Source organism: Dipodomys ordii, unplaced genomic scaffold (genome assembly GCF_000151885.1).
Source record: "Dipodomys ordii isolate 6190 unplaced genomic scaffold, Dord_2.0 Scaffold24, whole genome shotgun sequence".
Classification (NCBI taxonomy): domain Eukaryota; kingdom Metazoa; phylum Chordata; class Mammalia; order Rodentia; family Heteromyidae; genus Dipodomys; species Dipodomys ordii.
This window is the reverse complement of record NW_012267240.1, coordinates 5,775,868-5,797,675: the sequence shown is the minus strand read 5'-3', so window position 1 is coordinate 5,797,675 and position 21,808 is coordinate 5,775,868. Positions and strand designations below refer to the sequence as shown.

The window sequence follows — 21,808 nt, the reverse complement described above, 5'->3', positions numbered from 1 at the left end:
GATCATCCAGGAGCCTGACTCTTGTGTTTCTAAACCTGAGCTGGGCAATGGATTTCCTACTTGACCAAAACACCTTTTTCTCACTACTTGTGACTTTTGAGAAGAGTGTTCATAGGACACCATTAGAGTGATTTGGGTGGTTCTGAGTTTAGGATATCTGCCAGTTTGTTTCTGCTAAGAATGAGGTCAACATTAAAGAAGCTATGAGGAAGAGTTTGGAATTTTTTTAGGCACATTAAAAAAAAACATTTGCAGCAATTTATTGATTGATTGATTTCAAACTGCAATCTTCAGATCTCAGTCTCCTGAGTAGCTAGGATTATAGGCATGTGCCATCTGTGCCCAGCTGAGATATTGATTTTTAACAAAGGTCAAGACAATTCAATGAGAAAGAAGAGTATTTTTAGCTAGTAGTATTGGGACAAGTGGATATTCACATGCAAGATAGAAGATGAACTCAATATAAAGATGAACTCAAACCAGATCAATGAACCTGAAGATATGGGCTGACATCTTTATGACTCTGGATTAGGTCACAAAAGCATAAGCTACAGCAACAGAAAATAGATAAGTTGGCCTAAGCTAATAACTCTTATGCTTCAAAATATAGAAGCCAGGGGAAGACAATAGTGCTATTACAGAATGGTGGGAAATTTTTACTAGTTACCTGTTTGACCAGACTTTCATTCACAATATAGGAAAAATTCCTGAAAACTCAGCAATGAAAAGTTTTAAAAAACTGGACAAAGGAATTTAATACATTCTTAAATGCAGAAATTTTCAGTGAACACTTAAAAAAGACAATATCATTAGTTAGTAGAAAGTAAACACAATGAAATACCATTTAATCAAGTAATGGAAAAAGCAAGTGTTAGTGGAAATATGTAGAAATGGGAAACTGTGCATTACTGAAGTAAAGGATATGGAAAGCTTCTTTGGAAAAGTTTAACTTCATAAAATGAAGTATAGATTAAGCTAATGACCTTATCTGTACGGAATATACCTATTATGTTCCTAGATATAATCATTTAAATGATGGAATTTATGCCATGTACATTACATCCATTGTATTATGAATAAATGCTAATTATGCTAAATGTATATGGTACTATGTGAACACAAAGGGATGTGAACCCTTCCCTATGTCAAGGGTACTAAGCATCATCTTAAGTAAAATCAAGTAAAAGCAAGTATTACAAAAAAAAAAGATTCAAGAATTACTAAGTCTATTAGCATGAATATCTGAACCAGACTAGGTCAGGACCATTCTCCTAAGATTTTGCCTTGAGATCTGGTTATGGTTTGTATCTTAAGTATCTCCCAAAGGCTTATATGCTACAGGCTTTTTTGCAAGCCTGTAATTCTTCTGGGAGTTGGTGGACCCTTACAGGTGAAAGCTAGCAGAGGGAAGTTGGGTCATAGAGGGAAGTTACCCTTGAAAGGGACACTGGCCCCTTCTCACTGCCATGTTCTCCTATCACCATGATATACTGCCTGACCACAGGCTCAAAAGTAACTGAACCATCCATGATCTTAATCCTCAGAAACCATAAGCTAAAACAAACAATCCTTCCTCCTTTTGAGTTGATTTTCTCAGGTGATTTGTCACAGCAACAGAAAGCTGACTATAATTCAGATCTGAAGGATCATCCAGATTATCAGAGCAAAAAGTGAGAGGCAATACAACATGTATAAATACATACTTAGAAAGCTGCATTATGTTCAGGAATCTAAAGAAAGCTAGTGTGGCCAGGACACAAAGTATAGGGAAAGGAATACAGAATGAAGCAGGTCAAGTTTCCATAGATGTGTTATGGCTTTGAGAGATATTCATTGTGAGAAGGAGTGTTCTAATTAGTGTTTTGAAAACATTACTTTGGCTATGTTAGCTAAAGGGGCAAGAATGGAGCACTGAATACCAATTGAAAGTACTCACTGATCTGGATTGGACATGATACAGCTATTCACACTAGAGAGTTAAGCCATACAAGGAAACAAATGGATGTATCTACAAGCTATTTAGGAGATGAAATTGGTATAATTTGCTGACCACCAAGATGGATAGGTAAGCAATAAAGGGCAAGACTCTTCTACATGCTATATTTTTGGAGGTAGGAGGCTGGATGTTAGTTCTGAGCTAGAGCTGTTCCCTTGGTATATACAACTTAAGTTAACATGACTGGATTTTTTTTCTGCCAAAAATACCTTCTTGTTACAAAAGCAGTCACATATAATATAGAGTCATGCCATTTAGTGATAGAAAATATTTTGGAAAAGTACAAATTGAGAAAATCAAGCAAACAAAATTTTTAATATTTGCCAGATGAATTGTGCTCAGGGAGTCTCTTTTGTCTTAGCTAACAACCTCTGTGTTTTATTAGAAGGTACTTGGCACAGTGTTGTAGAGATCACCTGTCATTTAAGTTTCCTCATTTGATGAAAGTAATGCAAGTCGACACTGAAATAATTTTCTGGCATGTTACTCCCTTCCAACGAGAAATATCTGGAATGAATTCTGTTTTAGCAATTTCTTAACTTCCTTGGCCAGCCCCAATTCTAAAATGTCAACTTAGTTCTTAAATGATGTTTCTATTCCACAGTTACATGGAATAGAATAGTGTTTTGTTTTCTTAAAACTTCAAAAAGCCACTTGGGTGATTTAACACTACACTGAGAGCCAGGTGCCAGTGACTCATGTCTAATCCTAGTTACTCAAGAGGCTGAGATCTGAGGATCTCAGTTCAAAACCACTTCAAATAAGAAAGTCCCAGAGACTCTTCCAATTAACCACCCAGAAATCAGAAGTGGGAGAATTCCAGTCATGAGTAGAAAAGAGGCAGCACTCAGGCCCTAAGTTCAAGCCTCAGTACTGGCACACACACACACACACATGCACACGTGCATGCACACACATACATGTACACACAACTACAATGAAATTAATTTTAATTTATACCATACCCTTTCTTTCGAATGACTCTTGCAGAGTTAGTTATGGGCATGCATACAGTTGGATTTAAAAGCAGTGCACAGAGCCAACAGGTGAACCCTGTGAAGAAAACAAGATACACATGCATGGGATGTAAGTAAAACAGACTATTTAAGAAAAGCACCTCTGTACAGTATTTTTACAATTAAAAAAAACATAAAAAAAGAAAAGCATCTTCCTGGCCACTAGTACTTTATTTCTGATGTAGTACTAACGGAAAAATATTAGAAACACATTTAAAACATTGTGAATATTTTGTACACAATAAAGCTTGAGGGAATTGTGTGTGTGTGTGTCTGTGTGTCTGTGTGTCCGTCTTGAGGCATGAACTGATGGCCTGAGTGTTGTCCCGAAGCTTCTGTGCTCAAGACTAGCGCTATTTCTTGCTTTTTGGTAGTAAATTAGATATAAGAGTCTCAGAGATTCTTAGAAATTTTTCTTTCCAGCCTGGTTTTGAGCCAACGTCGTCCAATCTCAGCCTCCTGAGTAACTCGGATTACAAGCATGAGCCACTGGCTCCCAGTTTTTAAGGAAATTTAAGCTAAGAAAATAAAAAAAAATCATTTAGAGAAGATACTAGTATATATTTTAAAGATTATTATCTTTAAGTAGTTGTACAAAGAGATTAGCATTCAACAAATTAGTTTATAAGTATATTGCATCTTGACCGATGTCACCCTTTCATCATTCTTCATGATTTGACTTTAACAAGACTTGAACTCAGAGCCTGAGTGCTGTTCCTGAACTTCTGCTCAAGGCTAGTGCTGTACCACTTGAGCCAAAGTGCCACTTCCAACTTTTTCTGAGTAGTTTATTAGAGATAAGAGTTTAACAGCTTCTCTACTGGTTTTGAACCATGATCCTCAGATTGCAGTCTCCTTAATAGCTAGGATTATAGGTGTGAGCCACCTGCACTCGGTTTCAATGACATTTTTAACAATACTGTTCACACTAACTTGCATAAACAAGAAAGGAGCAAGGACTGTGGTTACTTATTTTTCCCATGAAAATAATGTAGTTCCCATCTATTTGAATTGTCTCCATATTTGTTACTGTCAATATAGACTCAGTCTAAAGACTAACTCCTTACTGTTGATAAGCATGAACACATTTTTTCCAAATGTGCTTATTCTATTATATATTTTAATTTCAGAGAATTGTTTGTCATTTGAAATGGAAACTTTACGAGTGGAGTGTTGGCGAAGTTTAAAGATAAAGCCTGTCCCAAGTCCTCAAGGACATGTTCACTGGCTGTGTGAGATTGGATAATTCGCAACCGCTTTGTGCCTAAATTTCCTTATACACAAAATGGGGGGGGGTCATAAAATGCCCATGCCATATAATAAAAATAAGCTGGGACACACTGAAAACAGTTAGAATATTGTTTGAAACATAGCAATCTCAAAAATAAATGTAGGTTTCTGGTTCTATTGTTATACTAATAGCATTTTCCTCTCTAACCCCCACCTGAAAATTAACTTAATCTTCTGTTGCTGTTTATTGTGGTTTTCTTTGTTGTATGGAGGTTTGGGCAGCATTAAGGACAAATTAATAACTGGTAAGTTGTATGAATTAGATTTACCTAAAACTAGGCTATTTGCTATCCTATAATTCCTTCCAGAGATTTTTGCAGTGCAACGAAATCCAAAACATTCACATTAAGAAGTAGTAATTTTTCAATGATAACATACAGTAACTTTCAGAAGTTGCTTGTTATTTTTAAAAGTCTTTGACTGTATGAATTGGAGGTTAATATTTATAAGGTAGCCAAAATTGGAGGCATTTGGTAATTGTGCTTAGAGAACACATGTTTTAATTTTGTCACACCAATCGTTTCTTTCTTTCTTCCACCCGTACACTATTGTTAACTATGTATACCTTTTTGTTCTGTTGGTTGGTTACATAATCTTTATTAAGAAATACTTTTCTTTGAACAGCTGTAAAATATTACATTCCTTTGGTTTAAATTTATATCTTTTAAATTCAAGTCCACTTGTCAAAGACATTTGAAAATTTCTTCTCCAAGGCATTTGGGCTAGTAGGAACAATATAGATGTGGACCCCACCCTTGTAGTTTTGAGTCTGTCAGGAAAGATAGGTGAAGCCAGTGTTAGGAAAGAAGAATTAAATTATACAAATTGAGTGTAGAATAACAGGACATTAGCTAATTGAAGTTAGAAAATACTGTTGCTTTTATTTTTTTACTTTTGTGCTAATATTTTAGTTCAAATTTCTTTCAGGTTAGAAAAAAGTGTTTATGAATTTTAAGAATTTACATTTAATTTTTTAATCAATTTAGGTACAGTAGATCCTTTTATTAAATAGCTAATGGATAGACTTTGAGCATTTGATTTTTCTAAATTATTTGTTGACTGTAATGTTAGTTGTGAAATTGAAATGAGGAAAATGCAAAAAATGATAAAGAGGACCAGACATAGTGGTGCATGCCTCTGATCCCAGCTACTCAGGAGATAGAGGTAGGAGGATCAGTGTCCAAAGCTAGCACTGGTCAAAACAAGATCCTACTGAAAGGGGCTGGGAAGGTGGCTCAGTGGTAGAGCACTTGCCTTGCATGCCTGAGGCCCTGGGTTCGATTCCTCAGCACCACATAAGCAAAAAGAAAAAAGCCGGAAGTGGCGCTGTGGCTCAAGTGGTAGAATGCTAGCCTTGAGCTGAAGAGCTTAGGGACAGCACTCAGGGGAAATGAAGCAGATTTAAATTTAATGCTGAAAAAAAAAAAAAAAAAAAAGATCCTACTGAAACTAAGTTTAGAAAAAAAAAAAAAAGGCTGGAGATACGGATTAAGTAGTAAAGCAACCTGCCTAGGAAGTGTAATACTTGGAGTTCACATCCTACTACTACTGAAGGAAAAAAAAATGTATGCCTAAGTTTGTGTGACCACTTGTGTGTAGACTCCCAATACAGATTGAACAGTCTCAAACCCAAGTTCTGGGTACTGAGGGGCCAAGTGGTCACACTACAGGATCATTGTTCTTGTTCATATATATGCTCACTTGAGAAGGGCTCTATCCATGCATGGATCCCGGGCTATCACAACATGGCACTAGCTTGTATGACTCCCAAATATGTTACCAGCATCTTTATGGCACTCTAGGAGAGATCATTTTGAGGTCTTGGGCAAGTTTTATGTTCATATCCTGAGCCTGCTGGTGGCTCTGGTAGTTCTGTCTGTCTGCCACATATAACAGCTATGATGTCATTAGGAATTTTTTAATGTCTGTTATAATCATGGAACTGATGTACTTCACTTAATATGATTTTTTTCCAAGTTTTCCCATTTCCTAACAAATGAGAAGTGTCATTCTTTCTGATGGAGGCATGGAATTCACGTGTGTTTGTGTGTGTGTGTGTATCACATTTTCTTCATCCATTCATCTACTGAGAAGTGTCACTGGATGCTCCAAGAGAAGTCACACAAGTCCCAGGGGGCCATAGAACACATTTAAGTTGTAGGTAACATTGAAGTTTCAAGCAGCAAATACTCCCACAGAATAGGTCAGATGGCTTCCTGTCCTGCCTGGTGCTCAGATCAAGTGCTTGGAAGGTGGGTGGAACCTGGACTATCATTCACCTTAGATGTAAGTTCTCTAAATGCACAAAGTAGTTTGGTTCTTAAAACCTTTAAGCACAGAGCAACCGGTGGCACATGCCTGTAATACTAGCTACTCAGGAGGCTGAGATCTGAGGATCACTGTCTGAAGTCAGCCCCCGCAAGTAAGTCCATGAGACTCTTATCTCCAATAAACCAATAGAAAACTGGAAGTGGCGCTGTGGCTTAAGCGGTAGAGCTCACACCTTGAGCTGAAGAGCCCAGGGACAGCGGCCAAGCCCAGAGTTCAAGCCCCATGACCAACCAAAACAAACAAAAAAATAAACTTTAAGCACAGAAAGAAGCTACTGAGATATTGAGATATTTTCTCCCTGTTTTCTTTCAGGTTGAAATAAATAGTAATGGTTACAAGCAAATCTTCATTTGACATCAGAGAAGAAGCATATGACAACAGAAAATAAGAGAAAGCTGTCTGTAAGTAGGCTATTAAGCATGGCAGATAAAGACTCTTGATTCAGTGTTATACCCAGTGAATTTGAAGTTTTTACCTCTTGAATAAAGCTTTGAAATGAGCCCAGGTAAACCATTTTGTTCTATGCAAGACTATAGTAATCCTATTTGAGAAGTTACATTCATTAGCAAAATATACCCAAATAAATTTAGCTAGGGACACAGTGTTTAATTTAATACTATTATGATAATAACTATTATAATTAGTTTCAGATTTGCCTTCGTTCCCAAAGGACAGTCTTCTTTTTCTTTTTGATGCATGCTTAAAGCATGAGAATGACAACAAAATTAATGTCATGACCTTTATGGCCTATTTATGGTTTTTCCATATTGTACCCTAAAGGACTTTTGGAGTAGCTACACATCTAAAATAAATCACTTAGTATGGGCAAGTTAAAAAATTGGGTTAATTGGGTTCACCTGATCCTCAGCCAGTAGCACCTCAGTCAATATAACATTTCATATTAGACAACAGAGCCCAATTTTTGTTATACATTATCTCAAAGCCTCACCTGTGTGTTCTGTAATGTCTAGGGGGAAAATGTCCTTAGTAGCTACTTTTCAAATACGTGCTATTTTCTCTGGCTTGTCTTTTTTTCAGTGAGGAAGTCACTGATTTCATATTCATAGCAAGAATGTGCTAGTACCAGCTAGTGGGTCTTTCTGCATGAACACTAACAGCATCACTGTCTCTTCAAATGGACTCTTTCCCTTTGCCAGTTTCTCAGATTTTCCATAAGCAATCATCCTTCAGTCTTTGGGTTGTGAATCTTGGTTCTCATTTCCTTTTCAAGGGTTTGTATATTTCAGTGAAAATCAATGTTTGCATCCCCAACCATATGTAGATACGTTGGAATTTTTAAATCTTCACATTCAGTTGAAGAAAATCTATAGCAGTTTTCACAAATAGTTTTTAAGTCATTTTCATATGTTGGGTAAATTCATAAAAATACTTTGAAGCCAGGCACAGGTGGCTCATGCCTATGGGGGCTGAGATCTGAGGAACATGATTCAAAACTAGCCCCAGGCAGGAAAGGCCAGGAAGTAGTGCTATGGCTCAAAGTGGTAGAGCATTAGTCTTGAGCAGAAGAGCTCAGGGACAACGCCCAGGCCCTGAATTCAAGCTCCACCACTGACCGAAAAAAAAAAAGAAAGAAAGAAAGAAAAGAAAAGGGCTTTGAGTAATAATTTACCAATATCTATAAAAATTTTAAACCAACCCAGAAATTTCTGGTTGTGGATTTATCCTACAGAAATTATCCTATTTTGTACAAAGCTATATGTATACAATTGCACATTATACAAATTGGAGGTTTATAGTCCAGGCTGGCCTAGACATGATAACCTCTCTCAAAAATAACCAGTTCAGCTAGGTGCCAGTGGCTCAAACCCTGTATTTCTAGCTACTCAGGAGACTGAAACCTGAAGATTACAGTTTGAAGCCAGCTGGGACAGGAAGATTTGTGAGACTCCTATCTCTAATAAAATATAAGCTGTGACTCAAGTAGTAGAGTTCTGGCCTTGAGCAAAAGAAGCTCAGGGACAATGCCCAGACCTTTTGTTCAAGCCCCAAGACCCCTCCCCCCCAAAAAAGCGGGAGGTGGGGGAGATTGATAGAATAGCTCAAGTGGCAAAGTCCTTGCTTAGCAAGCAGGAGGCGCTGACTCAAACCAGTACCACTAAGTACACACACACACACACAAACACACACACACACACACACACACACACACACGCATGCACTCTCACCAGTTCATATACTCCACAAGAATATGAGAAAAGCTATAAAGCATGGTTGAAGTTAGTGGGAAATGAAGCAGATTTAAATTTAATGCTGAAATTTGTAGAAAAGGAAAAAACTAGACATGGCAACTGAGAGATAAATGTGCTAAACTGGCCACAGTGAGAGTCTGAATGGAAGGGAGGTGAGGGGCAGAAATGGAATGTGTTGATAGCCCACGAGTTGGTCCACAGAGAGGTAACCAGCAGGTGAAGGAGAAGAGGGAAAGGGGATGTGAGGAATTTGAAATGCTCTTACAAAAATTACATCAACTTTCTGTAAACCCGCTTAGTTTAAAGACGATTTTGTCCCTGTGCAGATAAGAGAAGAGCTAAAGTAGTGGAAATGTCTAAATGTCTAAAATAATAAATTAAATCCATTCAACCAGCTAAACTGATTGACAGGAACAAGATAATGAACTGTTTCATAACAGATATCCTTGGCAAATGACAACCTCCTTCTCCTGTGGTATTTATTTCACTGCTTAGTGTTCTTTATTACCAGATGATATTATCTATTCCTTTGTGAAATGTTTTCTTCTTCATCAGTGGTAACCTTGTTGGCCTGAAGTACTTCTCATTCTGTTAGAATTGGAAGCCAGACTAGAAAGTCCAAGCATGTTCTGTTTGATATAAAAAGACCTAAATCAAAAAGCTAGGCATCAATGGCTCAAGATAGTAATCCTAGCTACTTAGGAAGCTGAGATCTAAGGATCTTGGTTCAAAGCCTGCTCAGGGAGGAAAGCCCCTGAGAATTTTGTCTCCAGTTAACTACCAGAAAGCCAGAACTAGATCTGTGGCTCAAATGGTAGAGCACTAGCCTTCAGCAGAAACACCTAGAGACAGAACTTAGGCCCTGAGTTCAAGTCCAGAACCATCATCAAACAAACAAAAAAGATCCAAGTATTTCTAATATCTGTCTTATATATTCAAACACATAAGAAATGGAAGGATAGTTTAAAGTCATCAAGGATGAAATGTATTGTATTTATAGAAAAAGCAGCCTTATTAACATACTACATAGATAGATGATGTTGGAAATTTTTGTTTCTTAGGACTTATATCTGTGAGTAATGGAACTTTAAACTTTAAACAATGATATTATATCTGAAAATCTCTCTAACTCGATACCAGAAAAATTGAAGTAGTGAGGACTTTGGTTTGTTTGTTTGTTTGAGACAGGGTCTCAATGTGTATATAGCCTGACCTGGCCTCTGGAACCTCCTGTCTCAGCCTCTTGGGTGGGGTGGTAGGATTGCAAACATGGTTACCTCTCCCAACAACATGAGGACTTCTTTTACATTTACATAAAATAACATTTAAATCATGTCAGGATTGGTACAGTTCAAAAACACCAGACAATTGTATAAATTATAGGAAATTTATATTTAGTTATCTGTCAGTTTTAATTATGGAACAATATTAAATATATAACTAGGAAGTAAAGTTAAAATGTTGGAAAATTAAGAATTTTTTTTCTTTTTTTTCATTATTTATTTATTTTTATTTTTTTTAAATTTAATTTTATTTTATTTGTGAACATACTGTACAGAGGAGTTACAATTACATGGGCAGGATAATGCGTACATTTCTTACCAAGAGAATTTTTTTTTCTGAATGGCAACATCAGATCAATACAACAAAGGAAAGAGAGGAAAAAAGTTATAACTATCTAGGGAAGATAACATCTGATTAACAGTTGTTGACAGAGAATATCTCAGAAAACAGGAAATCTCCTAGGAACTGAAACACATAGGTTTCCAGATAGAAAGGGACACTAAACATTTGGCAAATGGATGAAAGTAGGCCGAGATGCTTTTTTTGTATATGTGTATGCTGATTCTGGGGCTTGTACTCAAGACCTGGGCGCTGTCCCTGCAGTTCTTTTGCTCAAGGCTAGAGTTCTACCACTTGAACCACAGCTCCCTTTCTGGTTTTTTGGTAGTTTTAGTGGAGATAGAGTTTCACAGATTTTCCTGACTGGATTGGCTTTGAACTGCGATTCTCAGATCTCAGCCTCCTAAGTGACTAGGATTACAGGTGTGAACCACTGACACCGGGCCTGAGATGTTTATTAAACATTTTCTGTAAGCAAAAGATTACTTACAAAGAACCACAAATCACAGTATTTCTGAATGTCTTCACATTAACATTCACAACCATATGCCACTGAAACAATGCCCTTAAATTTCAACCTGAAATTCTGTACTTAGAAATATTGTTAGTTAATACTTTTTGTTAATTAAGAGATAACTTTTAAAATTCTATGGGGAGACGTCAATAGATAATGTTTACAACTGAAACAATCAAAAAATAAGATTTAGGGACTGGGAAGGTGGCTCAGTGGTAGAGTGCTTGCCTCGCATGCATGAAGCCCTGGGTTCAATTCCTCAGCACCACATAAGCAGAAAAAGCTGGAAGTGGCGCTGTGGCTCAAGTGATAGAGTGTTAGCCTTGAGGTGAAGAGCTGAGGGACAGTGCCCAGGCCCAGAGTTTAAGCCCCTCGACTAACAGAAGAAAGAAAGAAAGAAAGAGAGAGAGAGAGAGAGAGAAGGAAGGAAGGAAGGAAGATAGATTTAGGCTTGAGCATTGTAGCTCACACCAATCATTTCAGCTACTTTTAAGCAGAGAATGGGAAGATTGAGGTTCAAGGGCAACTCAGGCAAAATTGTTGCCAAGACTTCATCTCACAATGGTGGTGTGCACCTGTCATCTCAGCTATACAGGAAGTATAAGCATGAGGATCAGGGTCTCAGACTGAAAAAAGTGTGAGACCCTTTAAAAAACTAATTAGAGCAAAAAAAAAAAAAAAGACAAGGATGTAGCCCAAGTGGTAGAGCACTTGTCTAGCAAGCATGAGGCCCAGATTTAAAGCCAAGTAACCACTGTAAGAAGAAATAAGATTAGAACTATAGTCGAGGAAGAGGACATCATGGCTGCATTTTTTTTAAAAATAAGGTATATGCATATATTTAAAGTAGCTTTTCTTTACATTTTTAATCACAAAGGAAATCATGGAAAGATTATTCTATTTATACAGAAATCATAGATTGGAAAGAGGTAAGACGGGAGGCGTGGTAGCAAGTAGCTGAGTACCTACACTAAAGCAATGATGGTGGTGATGGAGCAGAACAATTGTTTTGAAAAATACTTCTCAGGAGCTTAGTGTGCAGGCAGGAGATGCATTGAGTTTGGAGGTAGCCAACTGGAATATGTTGACACCATCTAATCACACAATACTGTGATCTGGAACCTGAAGACTAGAAATTAAATTATAAAATTCTAGGTAGAGCCATCAAAGTTGGAAGAAAATTTATAGAAAATCTGTGAAGGGGAAAGAAATTGGGCCTGGACTAGAATACATTTTCCTAAATAGATTTGTATTGAGGCAGAAAAATGACTTTTAAAACATTATTAGCCTCCCTAGTTCAATTATACATATAGCACAAAGACCTCTGCATGAGATGAATAATTAGATCTTATGTTTGGAAATAATGTCGTTTGTCTTCTAAGTATATTATACTGCATTTCTTTATATCTTTAATGCCAACAATTAAAATTAATTTCTTTTTAAAAAATGCTAGAGAATTTTATGAACATGTGTACCCTGTTTTTCAACAGTATTTTTGTAAATTATTTTCAATATACAGAATCTAGGTAACTCTTCTCTTGGACAAATTATCTATCCCCTCCCAAGCTGTGAGAACTAAGATGATGGAATGTGGGGTTAAAGATGTAATGGTAGATTTGGGAGAGAACTCCAATGGTATAATTACTTAGAAATGCTAACTCATATTCCAACAAAATAAACACCAGGAAACAGATACTGGAAAGCGGGGTGGTCACGGGGAGGGGGACAGATGAATGAAGAAAGGAAGAGGGAGAACTCAGTCATAAAATTCAATGCATATCCTGCAAAATTAAGAAAATTAGGGAAAGGATGGGATTGGGAGGAATGGGGGAGAATGCTAAAGGAGTGGCATTGATCAGGATGCTTTGCGCTCACTCATAAACAGCTTTTGTTGAATGGCAATGCCTTTGCATAACTACTTAAAGTTAATAAAAATATGCTTAAAATAAATTTAACAATAAAATATATTGGATAAGTTAAATAAACAAGTTAATTATTTCCAAGTTTTAGGAAAAGCTTTGTTTAATAATTAAACATATGGGTTACTACTCAGAGAAATAAATTTTCATGTTTTTTAGGAATTTAAAAATAACAAAATAAAGCATGGATATGCATTTTTTATACTGTGCATTGGTCATTTAGGAAAATAAGTTTGTGTGCTTTTTTTAAATGTGAACCTATAAGCCACTGAATTGCCAACTGTGATATTAAATGGTTGCATAATTAGAATGTTCTACACATTTTTTATTTCGAGGTAATTAAGTGATTTCATTGCATTCATGAAAGAAAATCATTATGGGGCTTCTGTTTCTCTGTTGTGATAACATTGTCCATAAGGTATCTTCAAAGCTGAGAAATTTGATCCCTAAATCTGCGGTTGTTTTATTACTGGAAATGTTCTCATCCTAAAATTCTTTGAAAGAATAAATTATGAAGATCCTCAGAGTATTAGAAGTCTCATTAACAGCACAAGTAGCTTATATTTGAAATCAAATGGGAAAAGTAAAGTCTTGAATGGATGTACTGCTTGGATTGCACACCACATGCCAAATCTAATTGTGTGCTAGTTGTCCCATTACTGGGTAATGTGAATGGCATCTATGTAAAATATGAGTCCATTAAAATTACTTCCACAAAAAAAACAAACAGAAAAGACAGTAAGTAAGTTGGCTTGAAAATGTACATATTGGTGGGAAGTGTGGCTCAAATAATAGAATGCCTGCCTAGCAAACAAGTTCAAACCTAAAAGTATTAAAAAAAAAAAACTTCAACGAGGGTGAATGAACATTTTCTCACCCTGGTAGTAACTTGTGGGGGATAGTCATGTGTATCTAGGAAGACCTCCTTACAGAATGTAAACATAAGGAATTTAGGACTTCTTCCAAAGATTAAAGAACCATTAGATACAGTGCCTCGAAGGGTCTGAAACTAGCCTCCCAGTGACACTCTGAAGTTTTTTTCTTTATCAGTAGCTGGCATTAAACATAGGTGAATTTGAAATACTTTTATTTTGAACTTACTAACAGCATATGCTTATTTAGGGAAGGAAAAAATTCTAAACATTAATATTTTATGTCAGTATAAATATGAATATAAGCACTGAGAATTTACTAAGTGGATTAAAACTTACGTAGATTAAGCCTTAGCTTCTCTGATTCTTTAGCGCCAATTTGAGAATTTAATTTGATTAGTAGGATAGATTGAGATAGAAAGAAGCACTTATTACAGTTGAGTAATGATGAATACTATTATCAGTTGATTCATATACAGTAAGACTCTATTATTTTAACAAAATTGAACCTGAAGGTATTTTGATCCTCTTAATCATAAGAAACATGAACTCCATTTCTTTTTTTTATTATTGTGAAAATACTGTACAGAGGGATTACAATTACATGGGCAAGATAATGAGACACTTCTTTTTTTTTGGGGGGGGGAGGGTCTGGTCGTGGGGCCTGAACTCTGGGCCTGGGCGCTGTCCCTCAGCTCTTCAGCTCAAGGCTAGTGCTCTATCACAGCGCCACTTCCGGCTTTTTTCTTTTTGCTTATGTGGTGCTGAGGAATTGAACCCAGGGCCTCAGGCATGCAAGGCAAGTGCTCTACCACTGAGCTACCTTCCCAGCCCAATGAGACATTTCTTATCAAGCATTGTAGCCTCCTCCTTTGTTTTTCCTTCCCATCCCTTCCCATTCTCCCCCTGACCCCCCCCACCCAATCCTCCCCCCCCACCAAAGTTGTAAAGTTCATTTTCGACATAATGACTTGTACATCTCATTGTTGCAATGGGTCCACCTGTATCCCTATTTAAACAATTTGTTTTGCCCCTTCCCCTCCTCAGATTATACGGAAATCAAATACAGTGAAAGCAGGGGTTATACTGTGGGGGAGGGACATACAAAGGAAACAAAGAAATAATCTTATAAATGTGTTAGAAACAATTGCCTGAAAGAAAAAACACATTTGAACTCCATTTCTTAAAAGCAGCTTTTTAGGCCGGGCGCTGATGGCTCATGCCTGTAATCCTAGCTACTCAGGAGGCCAACATCTGAGGATGATGGTTCAAAGCCAGCCCTGGCAGGAAAGTTCATGAGACTCTTCTCCAGTTATCTACCAGAAAACTGGAAGTGGATCTGTGGCTCAAGTGGTACAGTGCCAGCCTCGAGCTGAAGAGCTGAGAGACAGCACCCAGGCCCAGAGTTCAAGCCCCACGACAAAAAAAAAAAAAAAAAAGTAGCTTTTTAAAGTACCAGACTTGGTGGAACATGCCTATAATCTACTATTACAGCAATTTTGGGAGCAGAGTCAGAAGGATCCAAATTTAAGGCCAGGCTGGGCAAAATTAACAAGACTTTTTCTCAAAAAACAAAACACAAAAGGACTGTGGTTGTAACTGAAGTGGTAGAGTTTTTGAGGCATGTATAAGGCCCTGGGTTCTACTCTGTAATGAAAATCAAGGCTGATTTTTCTTTTGAAAAAAAATCCATGAACACAACTTCTTTGGAGAACAGACAATTACCACCCCAAATTTCCGCTTAAGTTTTACCCAAGACATATGAAAACACCTATCTACACAACTAGACACATATTTATTCATGATAACCCATAGATGGCAACAACTCAGATGTCTATCAGTTAATGGTTAAACGATGTGTCACACTTACCTGATAGAACACTACTACCAAACTAGTACCATTTTGCCAAAGGGATGTATAATATCCAGTCTAGAAAAAGCTATGATCTATGAATTCACTGACCAGTTCTGACCTCACACCTGAAATCTTGTGTGACTATCACCATGTTATGCTTTCAAATCAACGGGCACAAAATCATGGTAGAAGCAAAACTGGAAGAAAGCCTTGCACAGCAGTAACTACCCAATCAGAGCAGGATAACAATAGCATTATCTCAATGTACCAAAAAGAGCATGCTAAATTGCCCATTATAAGACACTGAAAGAATCATTACTGTTTTTGCTAGTTTTGCATTACAAGTTTTTGTGGCCAATGTTGTTATGTTATTATGGCGTTTATCTGAATGTTCATGGCTATCTGGTGATGTAAGACATATCTATTCCCAGGAAATAGTTTCCTGAAAATAGTTTTCTAGATTGACAGCTGCATTGCAATTCTGTGATCAGTGTTCATGCAGACACAGAGAGCAAGCACTCACCACACAACTGTACATGATCTGATGTCTGGAAGCTTTTTGAACTTGGAAGTGATTATCTTTTTTCTCTAAGGTTGTAGATTGAGATTTAGTTTTAGGAACCTTGGCAAAGCAGCATAACAAAGACAAGGCAGTGTTTGCCTCAGGCTCCTCAATAAAGAGGAAATGGGGAAATTTCTATTTCCAGCTGTCACTTTCTTAAGTAACAGATTCACCTAATTTTCATTTTTAATGAACCTGCTTAAATATGATATATTAACTAAAATTAAAAGCAATCATATGAGTGATTTATAAAGCTCCTTTTACTAGATCTTGCCATAATTGATGATATTTGCTGTTTGCATTCTTTAATTTTTGTTCCTTTTTGATAGATTGTTCTGCTTAATATGCTTTTCAGCAATTTAAGAAAGGTCAGATCATAATTTTCACAGATTCTTATATACTTCCCAGGACACAGTGCTTACTCCCTGGAGTAAAAGTGCACACTGACTTTCCTTATGTGTTGTTTGAAAAATACTGATAATTTATATAGCTATTTACCACATCTTTTCCTCTATTATATTTACAATGCATTATGCAATCTGTCATTTTCAACATTGTGATTATTCATTGGTTTCTTTATTAAGTGATAGGTACATCAATAACACAATATATTAATTTTCCATAATTATAATAAAATTAAATACAGCGCTGCCTTTCATGGTAACAAAAGCCACTATGACTTTGAGTTTTCTAATTTAGATACCAAAATACTGGGAGTATAGTTAAAATTATCTTGACCTTGAGTAGCCAATAAAGAATTTGAAGATAAAGAACATAATCTTCCAGCATATACTTGGAAATATTATACTACATGACTTCAAAATATACTTTAAGACTATAGTATTATACAGGCATGTATAAGAGACCAGTGGAAACAAATTGCATGCCAAGAAATAACCCTGTTCATCTACAGCCAACTGATTTTCAACATAGGTGATCACAGCACACATCGGGAAAAGGAAAATTTTCAATATGTGATATTGGAAAATTGAATATTTACAGCAAAAGAATGAAACTAGACCCCTATCTCTTACAAGTCACAAACATCAACTCAAAATGAACGTAAAGACTTAAATATAAGACCTAAAATAATGAAATTACTAGAAGAAAACAGGAAGTATTTCAGGAAATTGGAATGGGCAAGGGGTTTTGGACAAGAACCCGAACACACAGGAAACAAAAGCAAAAATAAATCAGATTACATCAAACTGAAATGCTTTGCACAGCAAGCAAACAGTCACTCAGAGCCATGAAACAAACTGCTAAATAGGAGAAAATACAGCTGTAACTAAATACCTAATAGGAACAATTTAAGGGAGGAAGGATTTATTTGGATTTTTAAAGTTTAGGATTTCAGAGGGTTCAATCCATGACCTCTTGGCTTCAAGCACCTGGAGAGAAAATCATAACCGGGACAGTCACCTTCAGAGGATATAACTGAGGACAGCCATTCCCTTAATGGCAGAGGAAGCAGAGAAAGAGATAAGAAGGAGCCAGGGACAAGATAACCCCAACCACCTAACCTGTTGCCAGTGACCTACTTACTTCTTCCAGCTAGGTCCTTCCTCCTAGTTTCTAGAAGCTCCTAAAATAGTGCCACCAGCTGGGAGCCTAGGCTTTTATATGCAAAACTGTTGGAGGAATATTTCATATTCAAACTGCAGCACTTTTCATACAAACCGTATGCATCATAAGCATTAATAATTTTTTAAGATCTCTAAAATAACTTCATTATAAAAATGTACTAATTTACTTCAGAGTTTTGCAACTTTTTAAAATAACATCCTGAAAGTTCTTTTAAAGGTAACTAGGATAATGATAATCATGTTGATTTGTAATGTTACATATTACCCCAATGTTTTTTTTTTAAGATAAATTCCTAGAAGTAGAAGGAAGGTCTGGGCCAAAATAATTGCAGACATTAAGGCACACGTGACTACATACCTCCTCAGCTGTACCTACTCTGCTGTACAGAGTGAGTGGGCATGCGCCTTTCCTCAGACTCTTAGCAGTTTTTTTTTTTAACAATTTATATGCCAGTAAAGGTAATTTCATTTTAGTAATTTGCATTTCTTTGATTTTTGTCAACCTCAACATTCATCAATTGCTAACTTAATGCCTTTCATAAAATTTGGAGTCAACTAGTTTTTATAGTAGGATGTTTTCTTTGTTTATTACTTTATTTTATATCAGACAGGAGCACAAGGTTGATGTGTAGCCTGGTGTCATGGTTCACAACTAAGCTCCTTAGAAGGCTACAAACAGGAACATTAAGATTGAAGGCCATCCTGGACAGACATGTTTTCAAGAACCCTTCTCAATCCATAACTGGACAGTGATGTGTACCTATAAAGCTATGTGGGATTCTGAGATGGAGAATATTAGAATAGTCCTGAGACTTCATCTCAGCAGAAGAGGCTGGATGTAGTGGCATGTTCCTCTCATCCCATCTACACTGGGAAGTCTAAAATAGGTAGATGGATTGAAGTTCAGGCATATCCCTGGAAGTGAGACCCTAACCCCAAAATAACCAGAACACATAAAAGTATCTGCCTAGCAAGTGTGAGGCCCTAAATTAAAACCCCAGTTCCGAAAAAAAAAAGAAATTTTAAATCTATATTTAGTGTATCCTTTCCAAAATGCATAATAGCATCTCAAATAATAGTATCTGCAAGTGAATAGTCAAATGTCCATATATCTTGTAAGTTTTTAAGTAGTCTAATAATCCCATCTGTTTTATCTTATACAATGTAGTTTTCATCTGTTAAATTTTTCATATGGGTCTTTTTTTAAAAAATCATTTTGGCTTTTATTTAGCTTTTTAAGACATATGAGGTATAATTGTATACTTAGTATTCTTAGCTGCTAATATCAGCATCTGTCTGTCCTGAATCAATTTTGACTATTTTCTACATTATGGATCATGTTTTCTAGCTTCTTTGAATGCTTGATAATTTTTAATAGATGCCAAGCATTATGAATTTTACTTCATTGGGTGGTAGATATTTTTGTGTTTCTCCAGGTATACCTGAGCATTATTCTGGAAATAGTTGATCCATTCATGTCTTCATTTAAGATTTGCCCTGTGAATTGCTTCTCGGCCTTTTGGCTAAGATCAAGTGAAGATTTTCCCTGTGAAATCAGAAAATTTCTCAGCCTGGGGTTAATTATTCCCCACCTCCACCCCCACAGTCAAGAGCATTTCTGGGAATTACTAGTCCGTCCCAACTGGCTATAGGAACAGGTAGTGTTTCCCTCCTGAAAGCAGAGTACTTTGGAAATCTCCTTGGCCTGAGGAAGTTTCCATATTTGTTTGGAGAGTTCACAATGAGGACCCTTTCAAGAGCAGCTTGTTTTGTTTTGTTTTTGGTGCTTGTCTTGGGGCTTGAACTCAGGCCCTGGGTGCTGTCCATAACCTTTTGTGCTCAAGGCTAGCACTCTATCACTTGAGCTATACGTCCATTTTTGGTTGTTAATGGGAAATAAGTGTCTTACAGATTCTCCTGCCCAGACTTGGCTTGGAATCATGAACCTCAGATCTCAGCTTCTAGAATATCTAGGATTATAGGCAATAGCCACCAGTCAAGAGCAGCCTTCTTAGATCTAGTACAATGGGAATCTCCACCAAGGTGTTTCTTCCCTATTATATAGCTCTGGGGCTCATCTCAATTGCTTCCAATCTCTCCAGCATTAGTTTTTCAAACACTTATGTCCAGTATTTGAAACATGGTTTCGTACAGGTTTACCTCTACTGTTTTTTTTCAGGCAGAAGGACCAATCTGGTCTCTTAGTGTCTTGGCTAGAAGTGAAAGTCATACCTTTTTCTGATGCCTAATTTTCTTGTTTTGAAAACACACAACATTTTAATTCATCAGTCTTTAATGGTTTCTGTTGTTACTGTTTTGCTTAGAAACAGTTCTTGTTTGAAAGCCTATAAAAATACTGTATTTTTCAAAGACTTTTGTTGCCATATTTTTATATTTAGATACAGTCATCCCTTCTAATCTGTTGTTTTATATCCTCAGATTTTACCAACTATGGATCAGAAATACGTTTTTAAAATATTGTACCTACATTGAACATGTACAGATTATTTTCTTGTCATCATATCCCAAACAATGCAGTTTAGCAATTATTTATATAATATTATATTTTAACCTGTACTATAAGCAACCTAGAAATCTTTTAAAGTATACAGGAAGATACATATTGGTTGCATGTAAACATTGCACTATTTTATATAGGGGACTTGAGAAACTTGGAGTTCGGGTATGCAAAGGGAGCCCTAGAACCAATCCCTAGTGGAGCAATTTATAAAAAGGCTAAAATGAGAGAAAAGAGCCTACAATTCTGTAATCAAGCACAGTGTAACATATTTTCTGCCATGTGTTTCTTACCACCTTTGTTTTTCCTATAGTTGTAGTATTAGTGTATATCATTTAGTATGCATATCCATTAAATTGAATCATCAACGTTTCTCATGTTGCTACATAATCCTTCTAATCACATTTCAATGACTGAGTTATATTTCATCAAATGAAAATGTTGCAATTTTATTACCCTCACCTACATGTTAAATATTTTAGTTATTTCTTCTTAAATAGAGTATGTGAAAAATATTAGACAGCTGATTTTCAGGTAATGTTTACTTAGATGTGATTCTACTAGAGGGATGTCCTTGTGTCCCTCTCCAAGTCTAGTACATAATGTAAAATAAAAACTGTCAGTAGAAAGATGAGAAAACAGGCACTGGTAGCTCACGCTTATAGTCCTAGCTACTCAGGAGGCTGAGACATAGGAGACTGTAGTTTGAAGCCAGCCTTGGCAGAAGAGTCTGCCAGACTCATATGCATAATAACTAGTAAAAAAGCTAAGCTAGTGGTAGGGTTCTAGCACTAAGACATTAGCAACCAAGCTGAGTGAACACAACACCCTGTGTTCAAACCCCACTACCGGCAAAAAAAAAGAAAAGAAAAGAAAGAAAAAGGCAATAAGAACATCAATTATTATTTATTACTCGTGGAGTTATAAATAGGCTTTTAAAAGAGCTTTTAACATTTAGTATGTATTTAACATAATGCCTTATTTTTTAACTGTTATTTCTGCTTGGTTATTTTTAGGAACGTTACTATTCAAGTCAAGTACATCATAATGCAGAATTCATTATCAGTACCACCAAAAGATCAAGGTAAGATAAGCCATGCTGAAGAGGACAGTAATGTCTGTGTTATAATAAAATAGTTTTTATTGTTAACATTTAGTGTCATGACCCTGTAATCACAAAATGACTTATTTCCTAAAATTAAAGACAGAAATTACGACCATACATGAAAGTTTGTTTTCTTTGGAATTAACTGAGAGCATGTGGATTCCTGAATTATAAGATGTGTCTCCTCCTCTAGGCCAAGAGCTCTTGGAGAGCTGGGCTCCCTCATTCCACGCACAACTAACAGAACCCCGCCTATTACCTGGCAGTTAGCTGTGTTAATCGCCATCAGTGGATTTGGAAAGGGCTTTATTGAGGCAGAATCACATGGGTTTTCATAGATACTAAATTCATTTGTACGTATTTTTTATACACATACCAGAAAGGAAAATTGCTTATACAACTCTGGCCTGT

General features: G+C 36.5%; 1 protein-coding gene across 4 annotated transcripts in view; it reads left to right on the top strand.

Moving 5' to 3' along the window:
- The window catches only part of Znf438 (zinc finger protein 438), a 141,618-nt gene that overhangs the window by 89,076 nt on the left and 30,734 nt on the right, over positions 1-21,808 (top strand). For 3 of the 4 annotated variants that reach the window (XM_013014781.1, XM_013014783.1, XM_013014782.1), the window contains 2 exons: positions 6,946-7,034; positions 21,309-21,376. In XM_013014781.1, coding sequence (XP_012870235.1) covers positions 21,340-21,376 — 37 coding nt within the window. In that variant the 5' untranslated portion in view covers positions 6,946-7,034; positions 21,309-21,339. Of the gene's footprint in view, positions 1-3,031; positions 3,083-6,945; positions 7,035-21,308; positions 21,377-21,808 lie in introns of those variants that run through there. The other variant, XM_013014784.1, reaches the window with a different exon arrangement.